Genomic DNA, 26,351 nt, shown 5'->3' with positions numbered 1-26,351 from the left:
TATTATTTATCGATAGATCTCTACATCGTTTTATTTATGCATTAACAGAGTTTAAACTACCCGACGTATGTTTTTGCCGCAAACTGTGTATTTAAACTCATTCATGTTGGGGTTTTTAGTATAATGGTAAGTCAGCTTTATCTTGAAATCCCTGTCCATATAGGAGCCCTCCTCGGAGCCGTTTATAACCACAAACTTCATATCTGGATATTGTCTTTGCAAGTCCGCGTGCAGCTGCTCATGGACTTTGTCCAGCGACTCGGCTTCTAACATGGTGTTTGCAAGAGACTTTAAAGTGGCCTCGAGCATTTCTCCACCTGTAGATTCCTGCGGTTCCACATCAACAAGGATCTGAAATTCCAAGAATAAACTATAGCAAAGGTAAGTATTGATAATGTGTTATACATACAAAATGTTCAGGATGCACCGTGCTCTTGGACTTGATCAATTTCCCCTCCTTATCAAAAGCCAAATAGCTGCTAAAAGACGCATTAAAACCACCAGTTTTCTTTATGAAGTCCTTAATAGCCTCTTCAATCGTATTTACCGTTATTGCAGTTTGATTTACCACTGTGAAATTTTGCTCAGTTATGGCCTAAAAAATAATTTTCCTTAAAATATGTGTTGAATATTGAAGATGTACGGGCTCACAATTAAATTTCCAGTTATATAAATTTGACTTAAAACCCTGTCAGCGTCAATCAGTCTCTGGGATACCATATCTAGCTCTCCTATACCCAAAGCTGAGACCATTTGAATGTACTGTTGCTGATCAAATGCGTCTTGAACTGCCTGGCTAAATGAGGCTGAATGTTCATTTCTCAGGTGCGTGAAATTCTGAGGGAGGAAGAGCTCAAGTGTCCTCACCTCCTTGAGATCACCGTTCTCACTGTAAACATTCTCAGAGCCCACTAGAGTAAAATTGCTACCGAAGCTTCGAATTTCCTCGATAAAGTTCAAAATCCCTTCGAATTTATCATCCAAATATTGTCCTTTAATCTGAAGATTTTTAGGTATTTCCTGAGATTTTGTAATAAATGTGAACTCTTACCATTTCCTTCAGGTCCAGCACAATTCTTTTGAATTGGTCAAGCTCGAAACTATCTTCTTCATTTGATGAAGTTTTGTTCACTTGATTATTCACATCTGAGTCTGCTACTGCAATTGCCAGTAGGGCTATAAGTCCCGTTACTAAAGGATTTTTAGTATAAAGCTTCATCATATGGCAAAAGTTTGCAATGAACTATGCACTTCCTAATGCAATTCTCTTATCCCAAGATTTCATAGGTCGATGTGATAAAGTCACAATTTATTCATTTGGAGCTAATAGTTTGTTGCTTAGGAGATCGATTAGTTTTTGAGAGAGTTTTACATGTCGTAAAAAAACGTAATACAAACCATTTAATAATACGTAAACAATGAATAAACTTGTTTGTCCATAGAAAATTATTTTGTTGTCGATTTTGTGCTCACAAACAGTTTTTGTTTATTTTTCTTTCATTTTTTTAACCAAAGACTGCTTGGAAGCACAGAAAATTGATAGATTTTGGTTCCCCATTACAACACTGAATGTAGTTTTGAAAGACCTTGAATTTGAGGTGTTACATGACCCCTCGTGCCATTTAAAATTTTGCAAAGGGTTGTTGTTTTGCGCGCAAAGGTAAAATTTAGGGGTTCGTTTTTATATGAAAATTCGTCCCCTTGAAAAACTGTTTTAAGGCACATTGTCAAAAATAGAAGCTAAAAAAACTATATCGTTGACGATGAATCATTCCTCCTTTGATGAAGGAAGTAACATCAATAGTTTTCAGCACAAAAATATTCTGCAATATGGTGGCTTTTTAGGCAGATTCGTGCCTTAACTACTATGCGAAGTTAAGCACCCTATAACAATAGTAATAGCCTGCTCATATTAGGTTATTATGGAACTTATTGGATTCGAAAAATTGAGGGTTTGAAATATATATTCTTCACCGTTGTCAAGAATTTTCTGATTACTTTCTTGACAATGGTGAAGAACATATATGCCGCGAATTAAAATAAACCAGTACAATAATTCAAACTTTTATTAAATTATGTATTATGGGACTGTAATAAACTTCTCTTAAACATATTATAAAAAACATTACGTTTATCTGCTATAATAAAATCATTAAGTAAGTAGTTAACAATAACCTCGCTGGAATCAGTGAAAACCTCAACATCTTACCTTCAAATTTTCAATCCACCTTTGCTGGTTTTGGGACGCATATCAGTCACAGAGGTAAGATAATAAGTGCTTTATATTTTTGCTGCTAATATCTAGCAAGCAAAAGCTCTATTCAACTGTATAAGACTTATCAAGAGGCAATGCTGAACTATAATCAAACAATTTGCGCTAAAGTAACTAAGAAGCAGACGTAATTAAGTTTTCCAATGAATAAATTAAGTAGTTTTTGCTTTACTGTAACATGCAGAACTGTTTGGATTCGTTTAGTAAAGACAAATTTTGAGTATTTAAACGAATTAAATAATCCGAAGTCTTGACATACGACCCTTTCTATAGGAACAAAAGGCATGGAGGCGAAAATGTCCTTAAAACGAACATGTTGTCGTTTCCAATAATTTCCCTAGACACGAAACGTGGTAATAAAATTATCGCATCGGCTATCTTTTGCTGGTTTTGCAGTATGTACAAATAGAGTCTATTTCTATTCATGTGGCCAGCATCTTTTTCTTTTGACGAGCTGCCACAGCTGCCACTAGAGCGGCTCCCCTTCCTGATCCGTCTTCGGACAACATCAGGTCAAACTGTAAAAATGAAAATATGAAAAATATATTGTAAATAAAGAAGGGGAAGTGGCATCTTTCTATTTCCCCATTAGATGTGCTTTTGATTTGGTTTTAGCGCCCATTAACAAAGTTAAAATGAGCATTGAAGTGTATTATTTGAAGAGAAAAAGATGTTTTTAACTTTATTATTCCCTACTTGGTAGGTCTTTGAAGATTATTTTCAAAGATAAGAAAAACTAAAAAAAAACACGTATCACAATAGCGTTTTTCGTATCATAGGACATTCACCATTTTATCAGCATTTCCAAAAATGAAATTCATAAAATACATTGCGACATTTTTTAGTTTCCTGCTCTAGTGCAATCTAAGATAAAATGGTCAAATTTTATTAAATTCAATTAATCAATGCATAATATTAGGGGTACAAATAAGTTTCCGCCGTTTTCTATAAAAAAAATGGAATTAATTGTGAAAGAACGGGATATTACGTTTTATTCAAAGTATTGCCCATCAACGGCCACTACTTTTTCCCATCTTTCTGGCAGCATTCGGATACCACGGCGAAAAAACTCTTCATCTTTTGAAGCTATCCATGAATCGACCCAATTTTTGGTATCTTCATATGATGTAAAGCGCTGCTCAGACAGACCGTGTGCCATTGATCGAAACAAGTGGTAGTCGGATGGGGTAAGGTCTGGTGAATATGGCGGGTGGGGTAGGACTTCCCAATTAAGTGTTTCCAAATAGGTTTTAACCGGTGCCGCAACATGCGGACGAGCATTATCATGTAGGAGAATAATCTTGTCATGTCTAGAGTAGTAATGAGCGCGTTTTTCCTTGAGTGCTCGGCTCAATCTCATTAATTGTGTTCGGTAGAGAGTTCCAGTAATAGTTTCGTTCGATTTGAGCAACTCATAATATACAACACCAAGTTGATCCCACCAAATACACAACATGAGTTTTTTTCCATGAATATTTGATTTGACTACTGATGTTGAAACATGGCCAGGTGGACCCCATGATTTCTTCTTCTTTGGGTTATCATAATGGATCCATTTTTCATCCCCAGTGACTACACGATGCAAAAAACCCTTTGTTTTATGCCTGGCAAGCAGCATTTCACTCATGCAAAATCGGCGTTCGACGTCTCTGGGTTTCAGTTCATAAGGAACCCAATTCCCTTGTTTTTGAATCATTCCCAACATTTTTAAACGATGTGAAATTGCTTGTTGCGTCACTTCTAATGTAAGTGCAAGTTCTTTTTGTGTTTGAGACGAATCTTCCTCCAATAACACTTCCAATTCCGTATCTTCGTACGTTTTCGGCCTTCCACTGCGTCCTTTGTCTTCCACGTTAAACTCACCGTTTTTAAACTTGTGAAACCACTCACGACAACTTCTCTCACTCAAAGCAGCCTCACCATATGCTTCTACAAGCAATCGATGCGCCTCAGCTGCAGATTTCTTCAAATTAAAGAAGTAAATCAAAAGTTCCCGCAAATGACGCTTATTCGGCACAAAACTTGACATTTTTGCAAGAAAAAAAAATGTGATGCTGATACGAAACCACTAATACTTCTAGGTTATGTTGTTACTAGTTGATCAAACTTGCGATAGTAAGATTTACATCTAGCAATTTCAGCATAACCTTCTGGTGGGACCATGCTTTGTTAAACGGCGGAAACTTATTTGTACCCCTAATAATTAATCTCTTCTGTACCTTCACAACGAATACATTCACCATTTTATGACAAACACTTTGAATTTACCTCAATGCTGGGATCGCACAATTCTTTAATTTTCTCCATCATCAAATTGCGGAAATGCGGATGGTAGCGGTATACCGACCCGTCCACGCCCACTGTCACTCGTTTCTCGTTCATTTTGTGCAACAGTGTTGTAATAGTCGCCGATGCTAAATGGGCCGCTCGCCTGCTTATACACTCGCAAATAAATCTCACATTGACATAATCTTGTTCAGTGGCGTGTTTCAATCCTACAAGAGAAATGCCGAAATTGGCTTGAAGTGAATGGATTGTCAGTGTGTTGTAAATAGTACCTAATTCCTCTAAAATCTCCTTTTGATTGGTGAACATTCCAGGCTCATCGCTCTCAATTTCAGAAACGTACTTAGTGTAAAAACGGCCCCGTTCGAAGAGTAAATCCGAGCCTTTTCCACCGAAAAGCAAGCCCTCTTTGGTAAATCTCTCTAAAGCTAATCTGACTAGTTCCCCCATGTACATGCCAGATATCATTTTTTCCAACCTAAATTGAATTCAACAATTGCCTGAAGAGGCCTAAAAACCAAATTTTACATACAATTGACTGCCGGGGTTGATGGAGTGCCTGTCGACCTCATTATCGTATTCCGAGCGTACGAAATCTATGCAACCATCGTCGCCAAAAGCCCCCATTTCAAGGTTAATGATAACTTTTCCGGAGCCGGCGTCGGCGTCGTCAAAGAGTTCTGCGTTTTCTTGCTTTTCCACATAGCACCCGTTGTTTCCGGTACCTAATTGAACAAATTTTCCTTAGAAAATTAAATAAAAAATGGTTCTCAAAACGTGCAAGCAAGTGTTAAATTTTACTACTAAAGGATCAAACTAATTCGATCCTCAACTAGGTTAATAAAGAGAATCACACAAGTACTACTTTTACTATAAACTAACCACCTACCAATGATTAGGCCGATTCTACAGTCGCGGTTTTTCCATGCACAAGACATCAGCGTTCCCGTGGTATCGTTCAAGATGGCGCACACCTCGATCTTAACATCCTAGAATCAAGAACGAGGCCATGCAATAAAGCTTTATGTATAAAACGTGCCAGCCATAGGAAAAGCTCGAAATTAAAATGAAAACAGGGTGAAGATGAGAGACGATGCAATGTTCCGGCTTACAAGCGAATATTGATTCTTATAAAGCCAAAAAATTTTTATGATTTCCTGATAATGTGACGAAGGAAATCTTTAAAATCGATCCACAAAAATCTTATTCCTTCATAGTTAGTAAACTTAATAGGTTCAGTTGTATGCTTCCCATTCACGTTTATAGTGGTTTTTCTTATTTTTTAAAATTATAACTTCCTTACAATCGATCCATTCAATTCCACCCTGCATAGAGTTAGTAAGAAAAAAACTGAAAACCACAATTCCCCCTAATGTATATACTATATCAGACAACCTCTACATTTCTAATGTCATGCGAACTGTTTACCGTATATAGAGTATCTAAGACAAATACAGCGATGTACGAGAATCTCAGAAACTATAAGAGATGTTATTTCAATAAATAAGGAAAAACTTGAGCAATAAGGATATGCACCTTCTACTAAAGTAAGATTTCTCTTATTTCTTAAAAATAATCTGCTGTCAGTTCGTTGTAAAATGGTTTTTATTCCGGAAAACCTGGTTTTGTCAACATCTTCTAAACATATCGCTCTGTAGTAAAATCACTGGTACTCCCAATCGAATCGTGCTACTTGGTGTCTTGATGAAGTGATTCGTCCGTGAGAGCTTTTACGCAAGAGCGGTTGACACTTTTACATTGACAATTATTAACAGTTTCTTTTGGATGCTATATGGTATCTCTTATCGTTTCCGAGATCCAAGCCGAGATCCTCGACATCACCATCCATATCTTGGACACGCTGTAGATTTTAATAAATCTCATGCATATAATGTGACATGCGCTAATGCCTCGAATATAATTCCTCCCTCCCCTTTTTTTTGTTAGGGAACTCACCCACAATGATGCCAACTCTGCAATTTTTGTTTAACCAAGCGCATGACATTAGCGTACCCGTGGAATCGTTTAATACCGCCATGACGTCAATGTGTACGTCCTGGAACAATGACAAGTTGCCCACATGATGTAGATCCGCAATTCCATAACATTGAGAATAGTAATTCATTTAACAGTTGCTAAAACCCTTTTGAATAAACTGACAAACAAGTCAACTTCCTCAAGCAACTTTGATTCCTAAGTGGCACTTCTTTGCCGAAATATCAAATTGACAGTATTTAGTTTAACAATTAAAACCCTTGAATGAATTGGCATGCACCGCAAAAGGTGATTTTTTCTGACTGGTGATTTTCTGACTCACCCACGATTAAACTAATTCTGGTATTAGGATATCGCCAGGCACATGACATTAAGGTACCAATGCTGTCATTTAAAATTGCTGTTAAATTAATTTTAAAGTCCTAGAAAATCGATCGAGAAAACTTGGAACATATCTAGAATAACTGATTTTTTTTTAAATAATAAAAAAACGTCTTACCCCTCTCCTATCAATAGCTTCATTCAGCATTTGCACCACATCGTTGCCCACCACGTTGGAACAATTGAAGCCTTTGGTCCAGCGCTCCAAAATGCCCACTGTGAGTCCTTTTTGAGCTAACGGAAAACTGAAGGTGAAGCCTAGAGGTAGGGTTTCGTGCTGGACCTAAATACGTCGTAATTAGAAGAATATCGTGGAATTGCATCAATTCTTCGGACCTGTTCTTCTTTAACGAAAATGGCCAAACACTCGGCAATGTGATCGAAGAGTTGTTCACCTGAGCCGAGCATGATGTGTTGCGGAATGGCAAAGATTTTCGACTTCATCTCGAAGTGCTCGCCACTAAGTTCGATGAGCAGGACGCGGAAATTTGTGCCGCCCAAGTCGAGGGCCAGAAATTTTCCGGTTTCTACGAAAGAAAATTTAGATTTAAATACCCATAAAAAGAGTAGTTAAACACTTGAAAACATTCGAAATCCGCAAAGAAACACACAGATTTTTGAGTCACTGATCACCGACATGCGCAAATTTTATGGAGATATGGCAAACTTGTCGGAATATGGCACCGCTATATGATGTATAACAATAACCTGGACAATATGGCGAATGACAAAATAGTTGGAATAATGTTACGATTTCAAGTAAAAATGCTAATGTTTCAATTAAATGTATCTGCAACCTAATACGCGATTGTTACGTATACACATTAATAAACAACAATAGATGAATTTCCGGCAACAACAAAGCTTTATATTTTCACCAAAAATTACTAAACAATTTAAAAAACTGAAGGTCAGACAATAGCATTATGTAATGCTAGTTATCTGAAGATTTCTGATTTTTCACATATTAAACATACCAGTGCCATCGGGTAAGTCCTGCACATAGGTAGGAAAGCACTTGACCGTTGCTTTTTTGTGAGTGCCTTTGGCCAACCCCCTCTGGATGTTATCTAGGAAAATTTCCTGGATTTTCTTTAGCGTGTCATTGTCATAAACCAACTCTCTGCATTTTTCTCTGATCTGTAATAGAAATCTAGTCAAAATCATTTTCTTTTAGCAAAACATAACTGATACTCGACAATTCCTTACACAAATACAGACGATATATTGAACCCAACTTGTGGTACTTTCGCCATTATTTAGTACGTTTATTGACACATTGTTAATCATTATATTGTGTTGTATGTAAATGAATATGTGTTAGATGCAGTGGATGTTGTGGGCAGTGTTGGTCCACTTCACGAGTATTCTTTAGGGCGAGGAAATATGCACAAGTTTCTGAACCTTTATGCAATGCAACAAAAATTCAACTATTATAACACGCGTTTATCCAATAGAGAGCCAAAAAAATTGAAGCTGTTACGTCAAAATATGACCTCTGAATAAACTTTGTAAAACTGGTTCCTTGCTAAGTATTTTGCCAAATAGTGAAATTTGCATATAAGCATGACTACATAATGGGAAAGTTATGGATCGCGTGATGATCTTGTGTATGGGTTAGTCCGGCTAGACCGTGAACGGATCTACCAGAAATATAGGAAATAACCCCAAGTGGTGATTATAAAATAATAATTATTAAATCATAATGAGAATTATTGTCGTTTATGCCGGTTGCCTTGGGTGTTACTTCTCGCTGGCCTTTGTGCCAATGACTGGATTGAAAGTGAAAGAAATTAATAAAAACACGAAAGAATGTTCAAGGCATTATGAATATGCTTTTAAAAGTTGCCAATTTTGAGTTCGATGTATTAACTAGCGTCTTGATGATTTTCATCGCAATATAGCGGAATTAGAATGCGCTGCTGTACAGTTACAGCTACATACATTGAAGTTGTTCTTTATTTACTTTAACCGCCAAGACATTAGGTATTTCATTTCTAACTTATCGCAAAATCATACTAATGACGAATTGATTTATAACGGTTAAGAGACGTGTGGAATCCAGCATTAATTGCAATTTGTCTTGTTGCACTCTTGGTAAATGCCAATTTCATTTGCTCATGGATGAAAAAAATATATAAAGACGCCTTTCCTTGTTGATGCGATTTGAAATGCTTTAAAAACAGTATTTCTATGCTAACTGCTGATATTACATGAAATTGTTTTTAACGCGTTTTCAAAAGCATCTCAACTGATTTTTCCTCGATTACCATTTTAATCGAAGACAAGCGACATATTGAGTTAACATTTCTCATCTATTTGGTTGTTTTTTGCTTCACACTCATGTCGTAGATGAGTTTTGAAAACGATTTAAAAAGCTCACAATGAACCGTAAACGTAGAGCGGTGATTGAGCCGTTTTACCATCAAAGATCTGACTGATAACAGATAAATTTATCCAGGACATGCCTTAGACATTTTAACGCCTAGTTGAGGTTTTTTTAATGATCATCCTTCATTTCAACGCGTAGTAGCAAAAAAACAACTTTAAGATGTGATATAAGACAGAAACAGATATTAATATCCAACTTGTGTGCGACCGAGTATTCTTCTGATGATAAATTAATAAATCTCTGGCTTGGCATAAATTAGGAATTTATGCAAAAATTACGGTTTGGTTTAGTTTATATACAATTCGGATTTGTAATGCTCTGGGGTTGTTTTTTTATGATATTGTACGGATCGACTATATCGCACAATAGAAAAAATGGATGGGTTTATGTACTTGGACATTTAAAAAAATAAATTAGATCCATATTTATGCTATATAATGTCTTTAAAACACAAGTTTCAACATGATAACGACCCAAAACATACGTCAAAATTATTGCAAAAATATTTACCTGAAGAAAAAATTGATGTTTTGAAGTTGCCGTCACAGAGTTCCGATCTCAATCGCACCGAGAACTTATGGAACATACTTGATAGGAAAGTGAGATCAACCCAAATTAAAAACCAGCAAGAACTTTTTTAAAAAATAATTCAGTCTATGCCAAAGCGATGTCGCGATGTGATCCGAGCAATGAAGCGCCACACTAAATATTAATTAAAAAAAAAAAAAATATTTTTAGTTTTTGTAATTTATTAAATAAAAAAGTTCCAACCATTTCGTCCAGCCTTAAAACAAGATTTGTCTGTAGAGTTATCTGTTTACATATTTCAAAGCCAATGATATTCGGAATATATTACCAATTGTATACTGATTATAATGTAGTAATCTATATTTCGCCTATTAAGTATTAACAAAATATTTTAAATTAAAAAAAAGCTCCAACCTTTTTGTTACAATACTGTATATATATAGTCCACAATAGTCCTTGAGAGTCCGTATTTTGCTGCAAAAACATTAACATTAAATCCACCAGTGTCGTACTGACAGACACCACTTGGGATATTTTTTAAGAAAAAAATGGTACGCCAATAATACAATAATACGCTATGAAATAACGAAGTGTGATTATAAATTTTTTCATTGTTTACGTACTATTTAGCTGAGTTTGTATTACATTTTTTACCAAATTTATATCTATTTTTCTCAAGAACTAATTGAAAGATTTTGAATCGCAATACGCCATTTTATGTAGTTTTGAAACCCTGAACTTTAATTGTCAGTACATGACCCTTGTTACAATTTTTTTTAAATTTCATTATATTTTAGCGGTGACGTGAGCAACATTTAAAAAATATGAACAAACGTTAAAAGATAGTTTTTTCTACTTAATGCTGCTTTTGCATTTTTTTTTAATAATGATTTGTTACAAAGTTACAAAAAAGGGGGAGGCGACACAATTTAGATCCGCACGATATAATGCAAATTTGCCTAAGAAAACTGCTTATATATTTCTTTTTTACATAGCTACTTACAAAAGGCACATTTGCTGTTCAAGGAGTAAAACATTCAGTTGACATTCACTGTGTTTCCTAGATCTATATTAGCGTGTCAGAGATGTAGAGGGACAAAAGAACATTATAAAGACCTTTAAGTATTTTTTGTATGTAAAATAACACCAAAACTATAATATCAAATAGCGAAAAATCTTAATAAAATGCCGTACAAACATTTTGAATTTCCAACATAGCGAAATTTCACAAATGTCAAAAATGGCAAACATTGGCTAGTGAACAAATGCGTCACCTATTCCGCTAATCAGAAATTTTAATTTCCAACGGGACCATAAATGGCCGATCTTTTTATCCGTCCTTGTTTGCTTGTATCATTGCGCAATGTGTCTGACAAAGACAAAGGTCTGTAGGAGATCATTTTCATGCCTTCGTCAATTTAAAATCGAAAAATACTGTGATTGTTTAGTACGAATTTATTTCAGATGCAGAAGCATTTCTCTTTTAAAAATATTATCGTCGCGTATACACGCTGTGCCGAGATAATTCTCAAAGTGGCGAATACTAAAGATGTCTGCTACGTGTCTGCTTAATCATTGATACTCGTACTCATTAATAAATAATGTGCATAGGAATTGATCTGCTGATAACAAACATATTTTGCTGATTATATTCATATGTTTCTCCACAATTTGTAACAACTTAAAACGTTTTGAAAAGTTGATATTGAATAACCGAATTTACGGAATTCTAGGATCTAAGATCCAAACCCGTTCCAAAGAATTGTTCCCGAGAAATGCATATCGAAATACGCTTTCAAATTAATTAAAAAAATGCCTGTCACTCTTTTAACAGAGCGACCTTTACCTTTAAATTTTCCTCTCAAGGGCAAGTCGACTATTACCGGTCGCGATGTTTTGTACATACAAACAAGTTAATTATTCGAGAATATTTCCAACTAGTCCTGATTAATGCTGAATACTTCGTACAGAAGAGTACAGAAGTGTGATTATTTCTAAACAATTGGAGTAGCTATGGAAATAAAGATAAAAAACGCTTAAGGTGCCGGAGGCGCGTCATTTGGATATTGCGTCAATCTCGCGAGGTCAAATACTATAGGTATATCGCAAATAGATGGGTAATGTTTTCACAAATTTCATTTTTTCGCCACGCTTCAGGCAATTATCCTAAAGGGGACAGGTAAATGCAAAAAACCAACTGCTCTGCGATTTTTATTAATCTACGAATAGAGTGCGAAATACAACTAAAGAAGTAGAGAACTGAAATTAGCGGGTAATACACGTTCACTTTAATACATTAAAAGTTATTCACAAAGCGCGCTTTTGAAACTCAACGATGTAGCTACGAAGTGCCTCATGCACGGAGGTGTCGTAAATTTCACTTTTCGGTGGGTTGTATTCAGATATTACACCCCCGGTGTGAGTGCACGCAAAAAAAATTTGCATATACTAAAACGCCATCATTTCTAAGTGGCCCGATACTGCGATTCCGGCCGGAGTGCCCCTAGTATTGCGCGGTATAATGTAATTTTTTCAACATAAATAATTATTAATTTGAACGTATCTTAATAACATTGAACATTTTTTTCGAAGAAAAGAACCATGTATTTGTGCTGACATATTCCTTTTAAGTGTTGATTTTATAATAGCTGAAATATTGCGGAAAATTTCATCATTCTCATTTAGAACGAGGACGTGGTGGTACTGTAGACGCTTAACACTATAAGTCACACACAAGAATCGATTATTTTGCCGGTATTTTCCCAACAACCGCACTATAAAATAGATCAACAAAATTCTAAACATACCAGGGGATGTGCCTGAATATCTCGCCTGTAACCCATGATAGTCGACGTAAAATCACAATTTAAAATCGAGTAACCAGGATAAAGCCTACACTGATAAGTAGGTACCTACTAACCGAACCGTTCATTCAAAAACACACAGTACAAGTCAACTTGACTACTGACTGAAACTTGAAACAGTGAAACCCAAACACCAATTCGCTGAACCTGACTGCTTCAGGCGCGACGTTGCCAGCTGATTGTAACGGAAATACTGTCAGGCATTTTTTCTTCATAGTATCATCCGTGCTATATTTAAGTATTTAGTTCCGCGTCATAGTTCTGACGATTACACGTGACTTAGAAAATGTGTATTAAACAACGAATTTCGCAAATGCTCTACGCTTTCATTAAATAAACGGCAACATCGCGTTAAAGTGAAAACCATTCAATATTAGCAGTAGGTGCGGGGTAGGGGCAGAGCACCGGGCCCCTACGTCCCGCAATGTCATTGGTCCACGAAAGAGGTGTGGCGCGTTTGCCCCTGGACCTTCAAGAATTTTCCAGGCCGTCGTGCCCGCAGGGTACGTGCAAAGGTCACGCAATTGTTATCTTTAATTTTCTTTACAATGCGTGACCGAAGATGTGGCGGCCAATTTCGGTATAGTCTATACTTGAAAAAACCGTAAATAAATAAACAAAACATTTTTTTGCATCTCAACAGATGGCGCTAGCTGACCCACATTTTCTTTATAATTATTGTCTACGACTAGGTTTACCTTGGAGATGGTTTACCGTCAGGCAAAAATCTAAATAGACTTACCAAGGGGAATATCAAAGCTACCATAGTTAGCACTTGTTTTGAGGTACTGATATTTGAAGTCAAGTATATCAGTGCGGTCTAGAATGATTCAAGAGCGCGTCACTAACTAAATTGGAAAATTCAGTGATATAGGTTTTTTTTAAACCACTGAAGCACCACTTATATGATGGGACTTCCCATAACAAGTAATCATGTGAACAAATATTTATTTGCAAGTATTGTGGAATACTATAGGGATTATTGCGTACTATAAATTGGATTGGTGTGCTGATTGATCGTGCTGGTATAGCACGGGGTGGTTAGAATGAAACAAATTGCCAAAAAGGGAAGAGACTAAGAGTGAGAAACAAACGAATAAAAACTAACCACCCTGTAGATTTTATTTGGATGCAAATGACATTTTGTCGAGTTCCGGCTGATAAATCTGAACCATAAATCAATAAAGATCTGACTATTGGCAAATACATTTCTTATTGTGATTGTCACTTGCTGACACTTAAAGTTTCAGTCTTATCAGCAGAAAAATCTCATTTTCGATCACCGTTGACACATTCAATGGACTTATTCTAAATTCCAACTTTATAGAATTTTTTGCAACTTATTCTGGATATTTTTTTTATTCAAGCATTTTTTAATTATTTTGTTTTTGGCTATTGTAAATAGAACCATAAGCGTTGATACAATAACTGCAAATTATATGAGACATGTACAAAATTGATTGAAATTACAAAAAAATTTTGAGGTGAAATTTTTTCATTAAAAGTGCTAGAAATTCATGCTTGTTGGATGCAGCTGCAGAACGTGATAATCGGCATGTCTTCGGTGTTCATACCCGTAAGCTTATATAACACGAAAAGGCCGGAGCAAACTCATTCATTGCATTCGATTTAGACTCGTTGTGCAATGTTAGAATATTTCAAAGAATTGCACCACACCTACGTGTGGAATTCGCTGGTGTCATTTAGAATTTAACACACGCCAACTCTTCCTTCAATGTATAGGGTGATTGGGAATAATGTGCACATCTTTTAGGAGGGCATTCCTAAGATCGAAATAACAAAAAAGTTTCTTTTAACATTTCCCCACAAATAAATTCCAAGAGAACCAGATCTTTTTGAAGATGCTTTTGATAAAGGTCATTTCTAAATATCTTGACTGCCATTGAGGTTAGACGGATGAAAGATAAGAAAAGTTTTAAACCTCTGATAAATTGTGATACAAAAATCACATATCTCATCCACGCCGATTTTGCTTTCTAAAAAAATCGGTACAAGGTGCAGATTTCCTTGACATAAAATTGTGATTTTTTTGCAAACGGGGCATTAGTGTTTTCAGCATGAGAATAGTTTCTACGCAAAAATATCCAAAGAATCGTTTTGGCCTGTCAAAACGTACAGTGCTCTTAAAAATAGAAATAAATCGAACACGTTTAACAGAGCAGCCCCAGATTCTACGCCGCTGACGACGATTGGAATTCTCTAATACCGACAAAGGACTTGTAATAAAAAATAATCCCCTGGAGTAACATGTAGGTGTCGGAAAAAATTTCAAAGGACTTTAGCTACCTTTGACCTCATTTCTAGATTCATGTTCATTAGACTATTTGATCTTATTTTCACTTAAGGAATCGTCTTCTAAAAGATATCCCTGCTTTTTCCGGACACTCCATACAAGTTTCGGGTTTATTTGAATAAATAATTTTATTCAATTTTGATATTATGTTGGTAGTAAATAAGAAGATCGACAAAAAATTAAGATATATCAGATATATCTAAACCTTATAAAATTACATGTAGAAAACTTCACCAAAGTCAAATAAACCGTTCTATGGGTAAACCTTTAAATTTCTCACGATCTCGCAAAAGCCGCTCACAGCCATATTCAACCAGGACAATTAATTGGGGCATTATGGACGAAATTTAGCTTTTTCCAGTTTATATTATCTATCTATTACTTAATTATTCGTTGAATTGTTAAGTGTTTATGTTAAAAATTAAAGGAGTTCAAAAGGTGACGTTCCAATTAAAACAGTGTTAATGTTGGCGATATGTCGCAAATACCCTTGAGCAGCACTATTGTGCTTAGAACTGTAACACACATAAGGGATTGAATAGTAATCGTATATGACTTAAGATTTTCTAGTCAATATTCAACATGCTTCACAAATCTGCAGGGAATCTCATAATGTAAATGTGTATAGGTATTTTAATTTGTTTTACAACGCAGCGTGACAATTCTTTATCGAACCACAATGTTATTATTAACTTCTAATTGCCCTAAATAATTCTTTTTTTTCGTGATTATAGTACGTCATTAAGGACCTTCAAACTAACATTTTCCATTTTAAGGAATAAAACTGGGCCTGCGTATTATTTAACGCGGAGCAACGATAACATTTTATCCAGTGGTCACCTAGGAAAATTTAATTCACTGATACCACTGACCGCATGTCATACATTTCTCAGAATCAAATATAGAAAATTCATTTTTTTTACAACAATATGTTAAAAATTGAATAAACGTTGGTTACATTACCCCCAATCGTTCCTCTCGTGAATAAACAGTGGTATTAATACTATCAAAATCGTAACAATGTGCTCGTCATATCTACGTCAAAGCCAGATCATCACATTTAATAATGTTTGTCACGTAAGAAACTGATATTTACTTAACAATACTCAGAAATTAACTTTATTAATGTTGTATTGAATGATTAAAAACAATTTCAATAGCATTTCAGCAAAACTTTTTTAATCGTCCCCAATGATCAGAACAAGTGCTTGTGGCATTGTTTTTTACAGTATTGTCGGGCCATTTTGCCAAATTCTACTAATCCATGAAGGCGAAATCGGAAGAAGTGACATCACTATAATAGCTTACGTTGAGCGCCGACGCATGACGCATCTCTGACAAACAAATGACGTCATAAGGGTACTAACAAGTAGCAATCTTCCTCATCTAGCAGATGTCTAGTCCTTCTAGATCATGCCCCAAATCTACTACAGTATAAGTAGTTACTTACTTCTGGGGTAACGAAGGAGCTTAAATCCACCTTTTTGCACTTCATTTCGACCGAGATTTTGGTTAACGTAACGACTAATAAATCATTATCGTTTCGCTAGCAGTATTTATCAGTCGCAAATTCTAGGCTGTATGCCGATTTGCACGCCGGCTTGTGCAATAATCCACGCCTATCGAGTAATTAAAAAAATTAAATAAATACTACAATCAGCTGTTTCAACTAATTATCCCGAAACAATTGAGTTGGTAATTGCCGCGGTATGCTCGATTAGACACGGGTGTAAGCAGTGCAATATCTGTCGGAGGTCACCTTCACTTGTTTATTACTCCAGAATTTTCTTCAAAATCCAGACATCGGGCAATTCCGCTTTTCCACCAATCCCGAAAGGGAAAACCGGCGCCTGACTCGGGTCTAGATTATTAGGAACGGTCGATATACGATTCGGCAGAACTGGACTCTTTGGTATTTTTGTCGCATAGAGGCAGAGCAAGTCCAGTATACACGAATGAGTACGGGCCTGTGAATCAGCATGTAGATTACAAAGGGCCACACCTCCATTTTCCTGAATATTCGATGGGAAATCCCTGGATAAGGTAATGACGTCATTGGGGGGGCGTGGATGACTTTCCTCAATGTCACGATCACGTGGCGGGGGGACACACACGTTGGCAATGTAACTTAACCAGATTTTAAATAACTTGAAGTTTAATTCTGTGTTTACGTAAATTTACCCATATTTCCTCGCATTTTATCGGGAAATTGCACTCATCCTTAGAATCGTTAGCTTTTCAGCCAACAATATCAATTCACTACTGAATGAGTATTCTTGGCGTCGATAAAAATGTTTTTTAACGCGATCTAACATTAAATTTTTACCAGTGGACATTAATATGACCAAGTTCGATTGTTTTTCAACTTCAGTTTTAACTTGACAATCTCTTAATTGTAGTATAAATATTAAGCATTTTCTCTAAAAAAAAACATTCTAGTATCGAATTAATGGTGAATATGGCAAGACAATGAAAACGTACACATTTTCTGGCTTATTATACTGGCAAAAAGCTTCCGACCACACAGTGGTACCTTTTAGCAGATTTAAGGAATTATGCCTATGTCGAAAGAACGACAACATTTATCTAACGCACAATAACTTGAACTCGTGTTTGATGTGATAACTTTTGTTTCTATGCTAACTTAATCATTAGTTCCTTAAGTAAAAGCACTCAACACAAATAATTTTCTTGTTTTGTTGACGTACCATGTTTTATTTTTAATTAACGACGATTTCATAATCATAGAGAAAATTTATTTAATAAAGCTTGTTAGTTAGGGTGGCCCAACGGAAACTTTGCACCTCAATTTTCAGGAGTTAAAATGAAAATGGATAAAAATGCTTGAGTTCCTCGGTTTTTTATTCCAGGGATATAATTTTACTGAACTTTACTGAATTAACCTCTAAAGAAGGGCTAACAGCTATCCTCAAAATTTTTAATGAGAAGGGGTGCCAAGTAGTTTTACCCTGGTTGTATTTTCAAAGTTTCAAGTAACAGGCATTATCCTCATTGATATGATAATTTGTGAATATCTATGAGAAATTTATTACAATAAGAGCTGCTAACTTCAAAATGAAGGTAGGAAAACCTTAAAAAGTCAAACAATAGTGAATCATTTTAACGGAGGCGAGGTTTCATAAAAGCTAGCAAATTACACTCTAAATGTTACGTAACGTAAAATAATGCTTCGAACAAAATGTATTGTATTGTAGAGAGGTAAATGGTAAGCAGTTTCAATATTTAGTAAATTGATTAGAAAGGTAATGCGAACACATTTTTTTCATTTAACTACTTTTTTCGGAAAAAGACTACAAATCAAAAAACGTGCCCTTTTTAGATTTGAGGAATAAAATACACCCCCGTCAAAATGATTCAGTAATATCTTACTTTCAAAGACCTTTCTGCTCTCATTTTGAAATGTTGCGGCTCTTGTGATAAATTTCCTACAGATTTTGACAAGCTGTTGCATCAACGAGGATAATGGCAGTGACTTCAAACTTGAAGATTATAATCTGGATACAATTACTTTTAAAATGAAGTATCAATCGCCACCCTTTTCCATTAAATATTTTGGTACTAACTGTGACCCGTGTTCACGGATTGAAAATGAAGGGTTGAACATACGATGAAAAATTGTCCCCCTCTTATGAACCTTTTTGAGATATTTCCATTTTAAATTCTGAAATTCGAGGTGCAATGTTGGGCAACACTGTATTACATGCCATAATACTAAATACAACGCTTATTTCAATGTAGATTCCTTAAGAGTAACGACTTTAAAAGGTTTATTCTCACTTACTCATACCTCAATCCCCAAGTCTCTAGTAATTTTCTGGTCAATGGACCGGGAATTCAGTAATTTCATTCTTGAACCGAAACAAACCGCACTTATAACCGAAAATTTCACATATTCTGAACAGGATCATTAAAAATTTCAAACTACGACCGCCATATTGACAAAAGAAAATCATAAACGATAACTAACGTCAGTTGTTTGACATTTAGATGTCAAGCTATTAAAAAAAAGGCTACACAATGATGCGTCACCAGATGTAGGCATGTTTTGGCATAAGTCAGTTATTATTAATGAACGATATCGTGGGTGTTCAATTAATAGAAAAAATTATGTCTAGTGCCGCTACACTTCTCCTCAAGTGGAATAATAGTTAATCAAAATAAAAAGTGTGCTGTTTAATAATAGCTCCCCCAGACGAATTATTTTGGTAGCACGATGGCGTCACGTATTCTTGGATTTATTTCTACAGATTTAGTCTTGCCCTTGAATTCCTTATTCACACTCAAATATTTCTAACTAAAATTACGCAAGAAACCTACCTCATTCGATACGTGATTTCTCACAGAATGCTCGTATTCCTCCTCGTGTTGATGGCCGTGGTCGCGCTCCACCCTCCCCAAATCATTAAGAATGCTGATCACCCTTTTAACGCGCATTTTATCACTTTTTAAAGGCCGAAAAAAAATCACTATGGGAGCGTGTTCCGCACTCGCCTGATCTCAATTTATTGATGGGTATTTACTACGCAATTGGTAATTGGTCGTTTAATTGAGCGCTATTAAACCGTTAACGAGAAGAATACATTTGAGAAGTGGTGTCTTAATTACACTTTGCCTGGGTTTAGTGTCAGAGAGACAATGAAGTCGAGAGGGCCTACTTATATATGTGTAATAAGTAAAATTTTAAATGTTCACACGCTATTTCTACTATCCTCAGAAATTTAATAGCTCCTATTTCCCATCGATGTAAGACATATGGCTTTGAGATAACACCCTGCAGGCCCTTATTGCCCGCTTTTCGGAAATAATGGGTTTTTTGATAGGGATAATCAAACTGTGTTAGGTTATAGCGGCCGTGTTATTATAGCAACATCTGTCGAATTTGTCATAAATTGATTAGTAATCCTTTATAAGTCTCCATGGACGGTTGTAGCGTTGAACAACGCGTACGAATCATAAAACTTAATTTTCAAAATCAGCACTCGATTCGACAAACTTTACGTGCTGTACGGGATCTTTATCCTCAGCACAATGGGCGAGTCGACTATTCGACGTTTAGTGGTCAAATTCGGGTCAATCGGCTCGATAAACGATCAGTTTACACCGATACGGTACCGAAACGCAAGATCTGTTGAAAACATCGCTGCTGTGCGTGAGAGTCCAAGGGAAATCCGAAGCAGTCAATTTTTTGTCATTTACAAAAAGTTGACCGTTCGGCCACTTCAATTTGGCGAATGTACAGTTACTCATAAAATAGACCATATATAGAGTGATTTCCAAAAATATTCGGACACTAACACTTACAATTTTCTTTTGGCGTATAGTAATAATAAAAATAAGCAATTAGAAAATGGGACCTTGGTATATGTTTGGTATTAGTTTTTGTTTACTAACAATGCAAAAATATATTTAACATTAACTAACAATATCAAAAAATCAAAAAAAGTATGAAAAACAACATCATGTATCCAAATAATTTGTCGACCAGTGGATCCAAATATGTTGAATTTTGGATCATGGGCAAAAATTACGTGCCTCCAATGGTTTTCTGGTTTTAAATTAATCTCTGATGCAAAATATTTTATGAAGTTATTATTTTTTATATTAAGCGCGGGCTTTTTCCTGGGTACCCGATCGTTGAAACCATTTGCTCTTATGCATCTTCGTATAGTTTTTTGAGATACTTTTTCACTAATTTAATTTTCCAGAGGTACTTTCAGTTTAAGGGCACTAATTCTGGAATTTTCCTTAATAGTTTTTATGATGTATCGCTCTTTTCGAACTTTATTAATTTGGGACGGCCAGTTTGTTTGATGGAAATAATTCTGCCTTCAACTTTGTACCGGTGAATAATATCTGCAAGTCATTTCAAAACATTACTGCGGAAATGGTTTCTAATATCAGAAGATCTTTTTTTCTTAAGAGTTGCAGCATGTTAGGAAAATGACGGAAAACATTTTGAATAACTGTTGCCCCAATTATACCTAAGATATTTTACACTAATGCTTGGGTTTTCTACTACTGATAATGACGTCCAGTTAATTTTTTCTTCTAAGACTCTCTTCTTTCGACTTTTCTTTTCATAATTAACATTTCCTGTCCGTTCAAAACGCTCCTTTAGACTTTCTAGGCTCCCTATATCAGGATGTCTTCTATAAGGAAATCGTTGCGCGTAAACCCGAGATGCTAATAGACAATTTTCATTATATGAACCAATTACATAAATCATACTAATAAGTTCTTGTTGAGTATACTTCATTTTGATTGCCAGTTTTAAAAGAAACAGATTTCAAAGAAATAAGACACCCAAACTATGGTAGCGCATGCTAAACACTCAGGCACTTAGCCATGAATGCGAGTTTTCCTGGAATAATTAATAATTTCCTTAACCCTTCAGATAAATATGACATTATTTTATACCAAAGTGAAGGAAATTGAATGTTGTTTCGTCCTACGTTATAAAAAAACATACCATCCCATTTGATTAAATCAAGAAAATTGAAGTTGAAAAAATGAAAATTAAAGTTGTTATTGTGGACACCCTGTATGCATTTTTTACTAAATGAGTATTAGTGGCTGCTAAGGGGATCTTACGTGAGAATTCATCCTGAAATTATCTAAATCTAACTTAAGCTAATTGTGATTTTCATTTTCTTATGAGGCACTGCAATTGCAAAAAAAAAATCTAGAAACTAACACAGTTTCAAGAGAGAATTCTATCGTGTGAATAAAATGTGGGTGATCCCATTTAAAAAAAATGATACTTTATGACGTCACGTTTTTTTGAGACACCTTGTAAGGTTGTCACTAATTTTAAAATGTACCTTCATTAGCCTTATATACATCCCTATAATTGAATTTTTTACGAAAGCACACATAAAGTCACAGGAGTCCGAGGAGTTGTTAAATGAACATCCTGTATTATCGTCTGTAAAAGAAAAAAGCTTAGAAATATTGGCTTATGACCATTTTATTCATTTTTGCCCTATGTACGGTCAATTTGGCGTATAACTGTAGTTTCGATCTGGGTCTATACCTGTATAAAGTCCAACTGACTCAGGAACTTACGGTAAACGATCAAACTCAATGCCGAACGTTCGCTGATTGAGCTCTCAAACTATTGAAAATTCATCCAAAATTCCCCAAAAAGTTATCTTTAGCGACGAAACCCATATTTGAATAAATAGATTTGTGAATACAGAGTGAGTCGGGAGGATCGTGCCAAACTTCAGGAGCGTGTTGTACATGAAAAATAAATGTAAAAAAACTTAAATGTTGTTATCCGATTTTCGTTTGTTTACAAGTTATAGCGTAAATATAATTAAAACATAAAATTAAAAAAAATTATAAATTTCATAAGAAATTCCATAAATTAACGTTTGGATATCATAGTAAATGTTCAAAAATATTGCCATTATCTTCTAAACATTTTCGGTTTCGTCTATGAAGAGCATTCGTTGCGCTCCTGATTGTTTCATGTCTTTCTTTAATAGCAGCTGCAGCATTTCTAATGCGTTGAATTAGTGCATCTTGAGTGTCCACTGTTACTGTTGTACACTTCAGTTTTAAACCAACCCCACCAACAATAGTCTAGTGGTGTGAGGTCTGGAGACCTTGAGAGGCCAACTAATAGGGCCACCACGACCAATCCAACGTCCAGGAAAGGTATGTTTATGGTAAATAGAATCCTAGTTAAAAAAAATTATTTACGCTATAACTTGTAAACAAACGAAAATCGGATAACAACATTTGAGTTTTTTTACATTTATTTTTCATGTACAACACGCTCCTGAAGTTTGGCACGATTCTCCCGACTCACCCTGTATATAAACTTCCAGATTTGGTTTGATATTAATCCACACGAGGTTCACCAGCATCAAATGCCTCTTAAAGTCACCCCTTGGATCGGATTTTGATCTGACAAAATTAACAGTCCGTACTTTTTCCAAAATGAAATTGGAATTGTCATAACTGTCAATAGCGAGGGTTACAGATCAACGATTAGAATCTTCTCGTGGTGTAAACTGAATGATATGGACACAGGCAACACGTGGTTCCAACAGGATTGTGCTGTGTGCCACCCAGCGTAGGCCATGATGAACGCTCTGCACGAGAGATTCCAACGCCTTTAGACTACTTCTTTTCGGGCTATCGTAAGTTACAGGTCTATACGAATAAATCGCAAATAATTAATGTCTTTAAAGTCAACATCAGAAACGTCATTCAGCAAATTCGACCAGATTTATGTGATAGTCATTGAAAATCGGACTTCCTGAAGACGTCCCACCAAGCAAAGCCGTGGCGGACATTTGAGTAACGTTATCTGCCATACTTAGTACCATAAAACGTTTTTTCAAATAAAAATAAGATATTGACTAAATATATCACCCACAACTTGTTTTATTTACATTTAAAAATCGCTCGTTCCTATTGAAAAACCCTATATATTCCTACCCTTGGGCGTTCTTAGTGATCCATTACTTTAACATTTAGTTCACGTTAAATCCTGTCCATTTATGATACTATTAATCAGGAAAGCACCTCTTAATACTGGTTCTTTTTAATTACATCCTGGCTGAAAATGTGTTTTCATCTGTTCAAACACTAATGCCGGAATTACATGCTTATCAATATAAGTATTATCTTAATTTATTACCGACTAAAATTTCCGAATTATGTTCAACCTTGTGTTGAGATAACGTATAATAACTATAAGTAATTGAAACGTCTCATACGGATTGTAACAACGGATTAAACACGAATTAAAGGTAAATTTTTAATTACCTACACAAAATTATAAATGATAATTTGTTTCGACATGCAACATTAAAACATTCAGTGTCTCAGCAGACAATAGTCTGTTTAATATTTAATTCTTAAAGCCACTGATATTTTGCTATGTATGTATATCTGGCATAAAGGACCCAATTGTAAGTGTAAAACTCGTTGTGATGTCTGTCGTGGCTTAATCAACTACTTATGTCGCCTTGTACCTGGGTTGGGCGAAAATGATTGAACTATTCTTATGGTGTCTGCCACGTCCCCGTATTTTACTAACTTTATTTCTGTCATCTACATGAGAGAACTAGATCAGATATTCCACTGAAAAAGTCAAAGAAATCTCAACTATGAGGATTTCAGGATCATAAACTTGACTCTGCCATTGCTAATTCAACCTATCGTGTACGGTTGCAAAATGTGGTTGATCTGAAATTCTACCATAGTATACAGCAGATATCGGTGCTTGTAAGTCATTTGTTAAGCGATCTCTTGATAGAACTGTCAATATAGTGTCTGCCACTAAATGTGACAATAATGAGCTAACAATACGTTGAAGTCGAAACAGAACCAGGATAAAATTCTTTGCGTCTATGAAAACTACCGTAATGTTAAATTCAATCGTAAATGCTTGAGGTAGTATAGCAATGCTATTTAATAGCTGATTAAAATTTCCGGAAAAGTAATAAGAATTGCAAAGTAAAGGTTATTAATACAGCGTCAAAGAGAAGAAAACATATTTGTGGACAATATGGCGAATACAAAATATACCTACTTAAATTCTCTTTTATGGCAATCAACGAATAATAAATTTACCAATGATAGTTACAAATTGTCATTGAAATTCGCATATTGTGTATCTAAAAAACCTACTGGAACAGTTGCACTAAAAACTAAAGTGGTTTGAACTACCCACAGATGAACTTAATTTCTTGAATTATTAGAATCCGTACGTGCATAACTTTTAACGACTATGGCGATAATTACGCATGTATTTATAATTTAACAATTTTGGCCTCACACTAATATACTCATGTTTTATGCACATCAATTCATTCGTTATAATTTATTAAGTAGGAGAAATAGGGGAAACAAGGATAAAATCAGATAAAACACAAAGTTGCTATTAATATTGATTTACACATACAGAAGTCTCACTTACATTGGGTTCGGTTTTGCCTGCCATGGTATCCTAATGCACTAACAATTATCACAGAACAATCCGCAACACACGAAAATCGCGTTTATGTAAGCAATCACAACCGAACCAATGTCCGCTCGACACAAAAATCACTCTCAGCCGCTTATATTTATAGTTTTCGGGTCAAGATTTCACCTTTAGCCTATAGAATCGCGGACTTATCATCAAAAATACTCTTAACATGTCACAATAACTGGGAGATTTATATGAAAATAATTCCATAAAGGATTGGTTTACAATCGCGTTTGTAAAATCATATCCATCTTGGTTATCAACTGATAGTAATAAACCTATAAACCTGCATTACTTCTCTGTATTAGCGGCTAAAATAATACCGTTATCATTATCTGAAGGTGTGCAATTTAAAGGTTTATCTCTTAACACCTTGGAAAAACCATAATAGTATTTGTTTTGCATAGTCAAATGTATAAACTTTCTATCCAGGAATAGATTTTTAAACCCTGGAAAGATCAAGGCAACCAGTCATACAATAAATTTAAACCTTTTCTAAATAAAGGAGGGAAAAACTTACCAGTGGGTAGTGGGTTTTTAGTTAGTACTCTTCTCAAGAAAAACCTCTTTTGAGGTTTTCAATGGCCTTGAACAACTTAACAAGGAGAAAATATCATTTAATTTCAACATACATTATTCATAAAAAGATGAATAGAATACAAAACTTACAGTTAAAATGCACAGGCAGGTTAAGTGTTAATGAAATTACTGCAGGAAAAGAATGCTAAAGGCCATCCCTAGACAGGCTAGTCCTATCCATGGAGACTTTCTTTCGCCTATTCTGGCGCATTTCCAGCAGGTTTTTAGTATGCTGAAAGACAAGTTATAAGTTGAACACCACAAATCAAGTCATGTAACCAATATGAGTTAATGCGAGAGGTGGGTTTGGGAAGATTCAAAACCTTACCCCGTGCGGCTTTTATCCAAAATCTTGGGGAAAAAGGACTTTAAGTAGGCACAAGTGCAAATAAACAGCAGGACCACAGTCAGCAAGCTTTGGAGATTGAAAACTGCCGTCTATAAATTGTGATAGACACATTAACATGGAGATTAGAAGCTTAAAATTTCTTTAATACGAACCATTACGTATCGATCTTGTGTTTCCGTACTTTAGTACATTTATTTAAAGGGTTTATGGAATTAAAAATGTAATTTTTTAAAGAAACAACAAGAAAAACAAAGGTGACGTTAACAAACCAAGAATATGAGGTTAGGAGTCAGAAATCTATCTCATAGAATGTCTGAAATTTATAGTCTCGCATACGACTCTGGATCAACAGTCTATCTCACTTTCACTTGTACCTAAGCGA

At 35.3% G+C, this 26,351-nt stretch overlaps 3 protein-coding genes and 1 long non-coding RNA gene across 13 annotated transcripts; 1 reads left to right on the top strand and 3 right to left on the bottom strand.

The window, feature by feature from the left end:
• Positions 1 to 15: 15 nt before the first annotated feature.
• On the bottom strand, positions 16 to 1,260 carry LOC136341206 (uncharacterized). The gene is made up of 4 exons (XM_066285934.1): positions 1,052 to 1,260; positions 652 to 999; positions 410 to 595; positions 16 to 351 (listed from the first exon to the last, which is right to left on the bottom strand). Exons 1-4 carry the CDS (start codon positions 1,220 to 1,222, stop codon positions 52 to 54), a joined length of 1,005 nt encoding a protein of 334 aa, XP_066142031.1. The 5' UTR covers positions 1,223 to 1,260; the 3' UTR covers positions 16 to 51.
• Positions 292 to 23,434, top strand: LOC136341218 (uncharacterized). Of its 2 annotated transcripts, none has more exons than XR_010732456.1 (3): positions 292 to 381; positions 22,889 to 23,203; positions 23,255 to 23,434. It is a non-coding gene; the product is annotated as an uncharacterized lncRNA (long non-coding RNA). The 2 variants fall into 2 exon arrangements; XR_010732457.1 differs by lacking the exon at positions 292 to 381 and adding an exon at positions 22,579 to 22,715.
• LOC136341202 (hexokinase type 2-like) lies at positions 2,049 to 25,406 on the bottom strand. Of its 8 annotated transcripts, none has more exons than XM_066285918.1 (9): positions 24,991 to 25,406; positions 7,912 to 8,074; positions 7,271 to 7,461; positions 7,053 to 7,217; positions 5,448 to 5,547; positions 5,091 to 5,283; positions 4,831 to 5,036; positions 4,541 to 4,767; positions 2,049 to 2,790 (listed from the first exon to the last, which is right to left on the bottom strand). In XM_066285918.1, the coding sequence occupies exons 1-9, from the start codon at positions 25,012 to 25,014 to the stop codon at positions 2,695 to 2,697; spliced, it is 1,365 nt and encodes a 454-aa protein (XP_066142015.1). In that variant the 5' UTR covers positions 25,015 to 25,406; the 3' UTR covers positions 2,049 to 2,694. The 8 variants fall into 8 exon arrangements, with proteins under 8 accessions (XP_066142015.1, XP_066142010.1, XP_066142009.1 ...); XM_066285913.1 differs by lacking the exons at positions 5,448 to 5,547; positions 24,991 to 25,406 and adding exons at positions 6,876 to 6,975; positions 19,371 to 19,530; XM_066285912.1 differs by lacking the exon at positions 24,991 to 25,406 and adding an exon at positions 19,371 to 19,528.
• Positions 7,952 to 26,274, bottom strand: ksh (transmembrane protein 167A-like protein ksh). 2 transcript variants are annotated; one of them, XR_010732455.1, is made up of 5 exons: positions 26,122 to 26,274; positions 25,949 to 26,058; positions 25,711 to 25,852; positions 25,562 to 25,636; positions 7,952 to 8,074 (listed from the first exon to the last, which is right to left on the bottom strand). XR_010732455.1 is itself a non-coding variant. In XM_066285953.1 (3 exons), exons 1-3 carry the CDS (start codon positions 26,122 to 26,124, stop codon positions 25,747 to 25,749), a joined length of 219 nt encoding a protein of 72 aa, XP_066142050.1. In that variant the 5' UTR covers positions 26,125 to 26,274; the 3' UTR covers positions 25,642 to 25,746. The 2 variants fall into 2 exon arrangements, 1 of the variants encoding a protein (XP_066142050.1); XM_066285953.1 differs by lacking the exons at positions 7,952 to 8,074; positions 25,562 to 25,636 and having other exon boundaries at positions 25,642 to 25,852.
• Positions 26,275 to 26,351: the final 77 nt, after the last annotated feature.

The sequence above is a fragment of the Euwallacea fornicatus genome, chromosome 9, assembly GCF_040115645.1.
Source record: "Euwallacea fornicatus isolate EFF26 chromosome 9, ASM4011564v1, whole genome shotgun sequence".
NCBI classification, from domain to species: domain Eukaryota; kingdom Metazoa; phylum Arthropoda; class Insecta; order Coleoptera; family Curculionidae; genus Euwallacea; species Euwallacea fornicatus.
The sequence above is the reverse complement of the archived record's forward strand: the minus strand, read 5'-3'. Positions and strand labels throughout refer to the sequence as shown.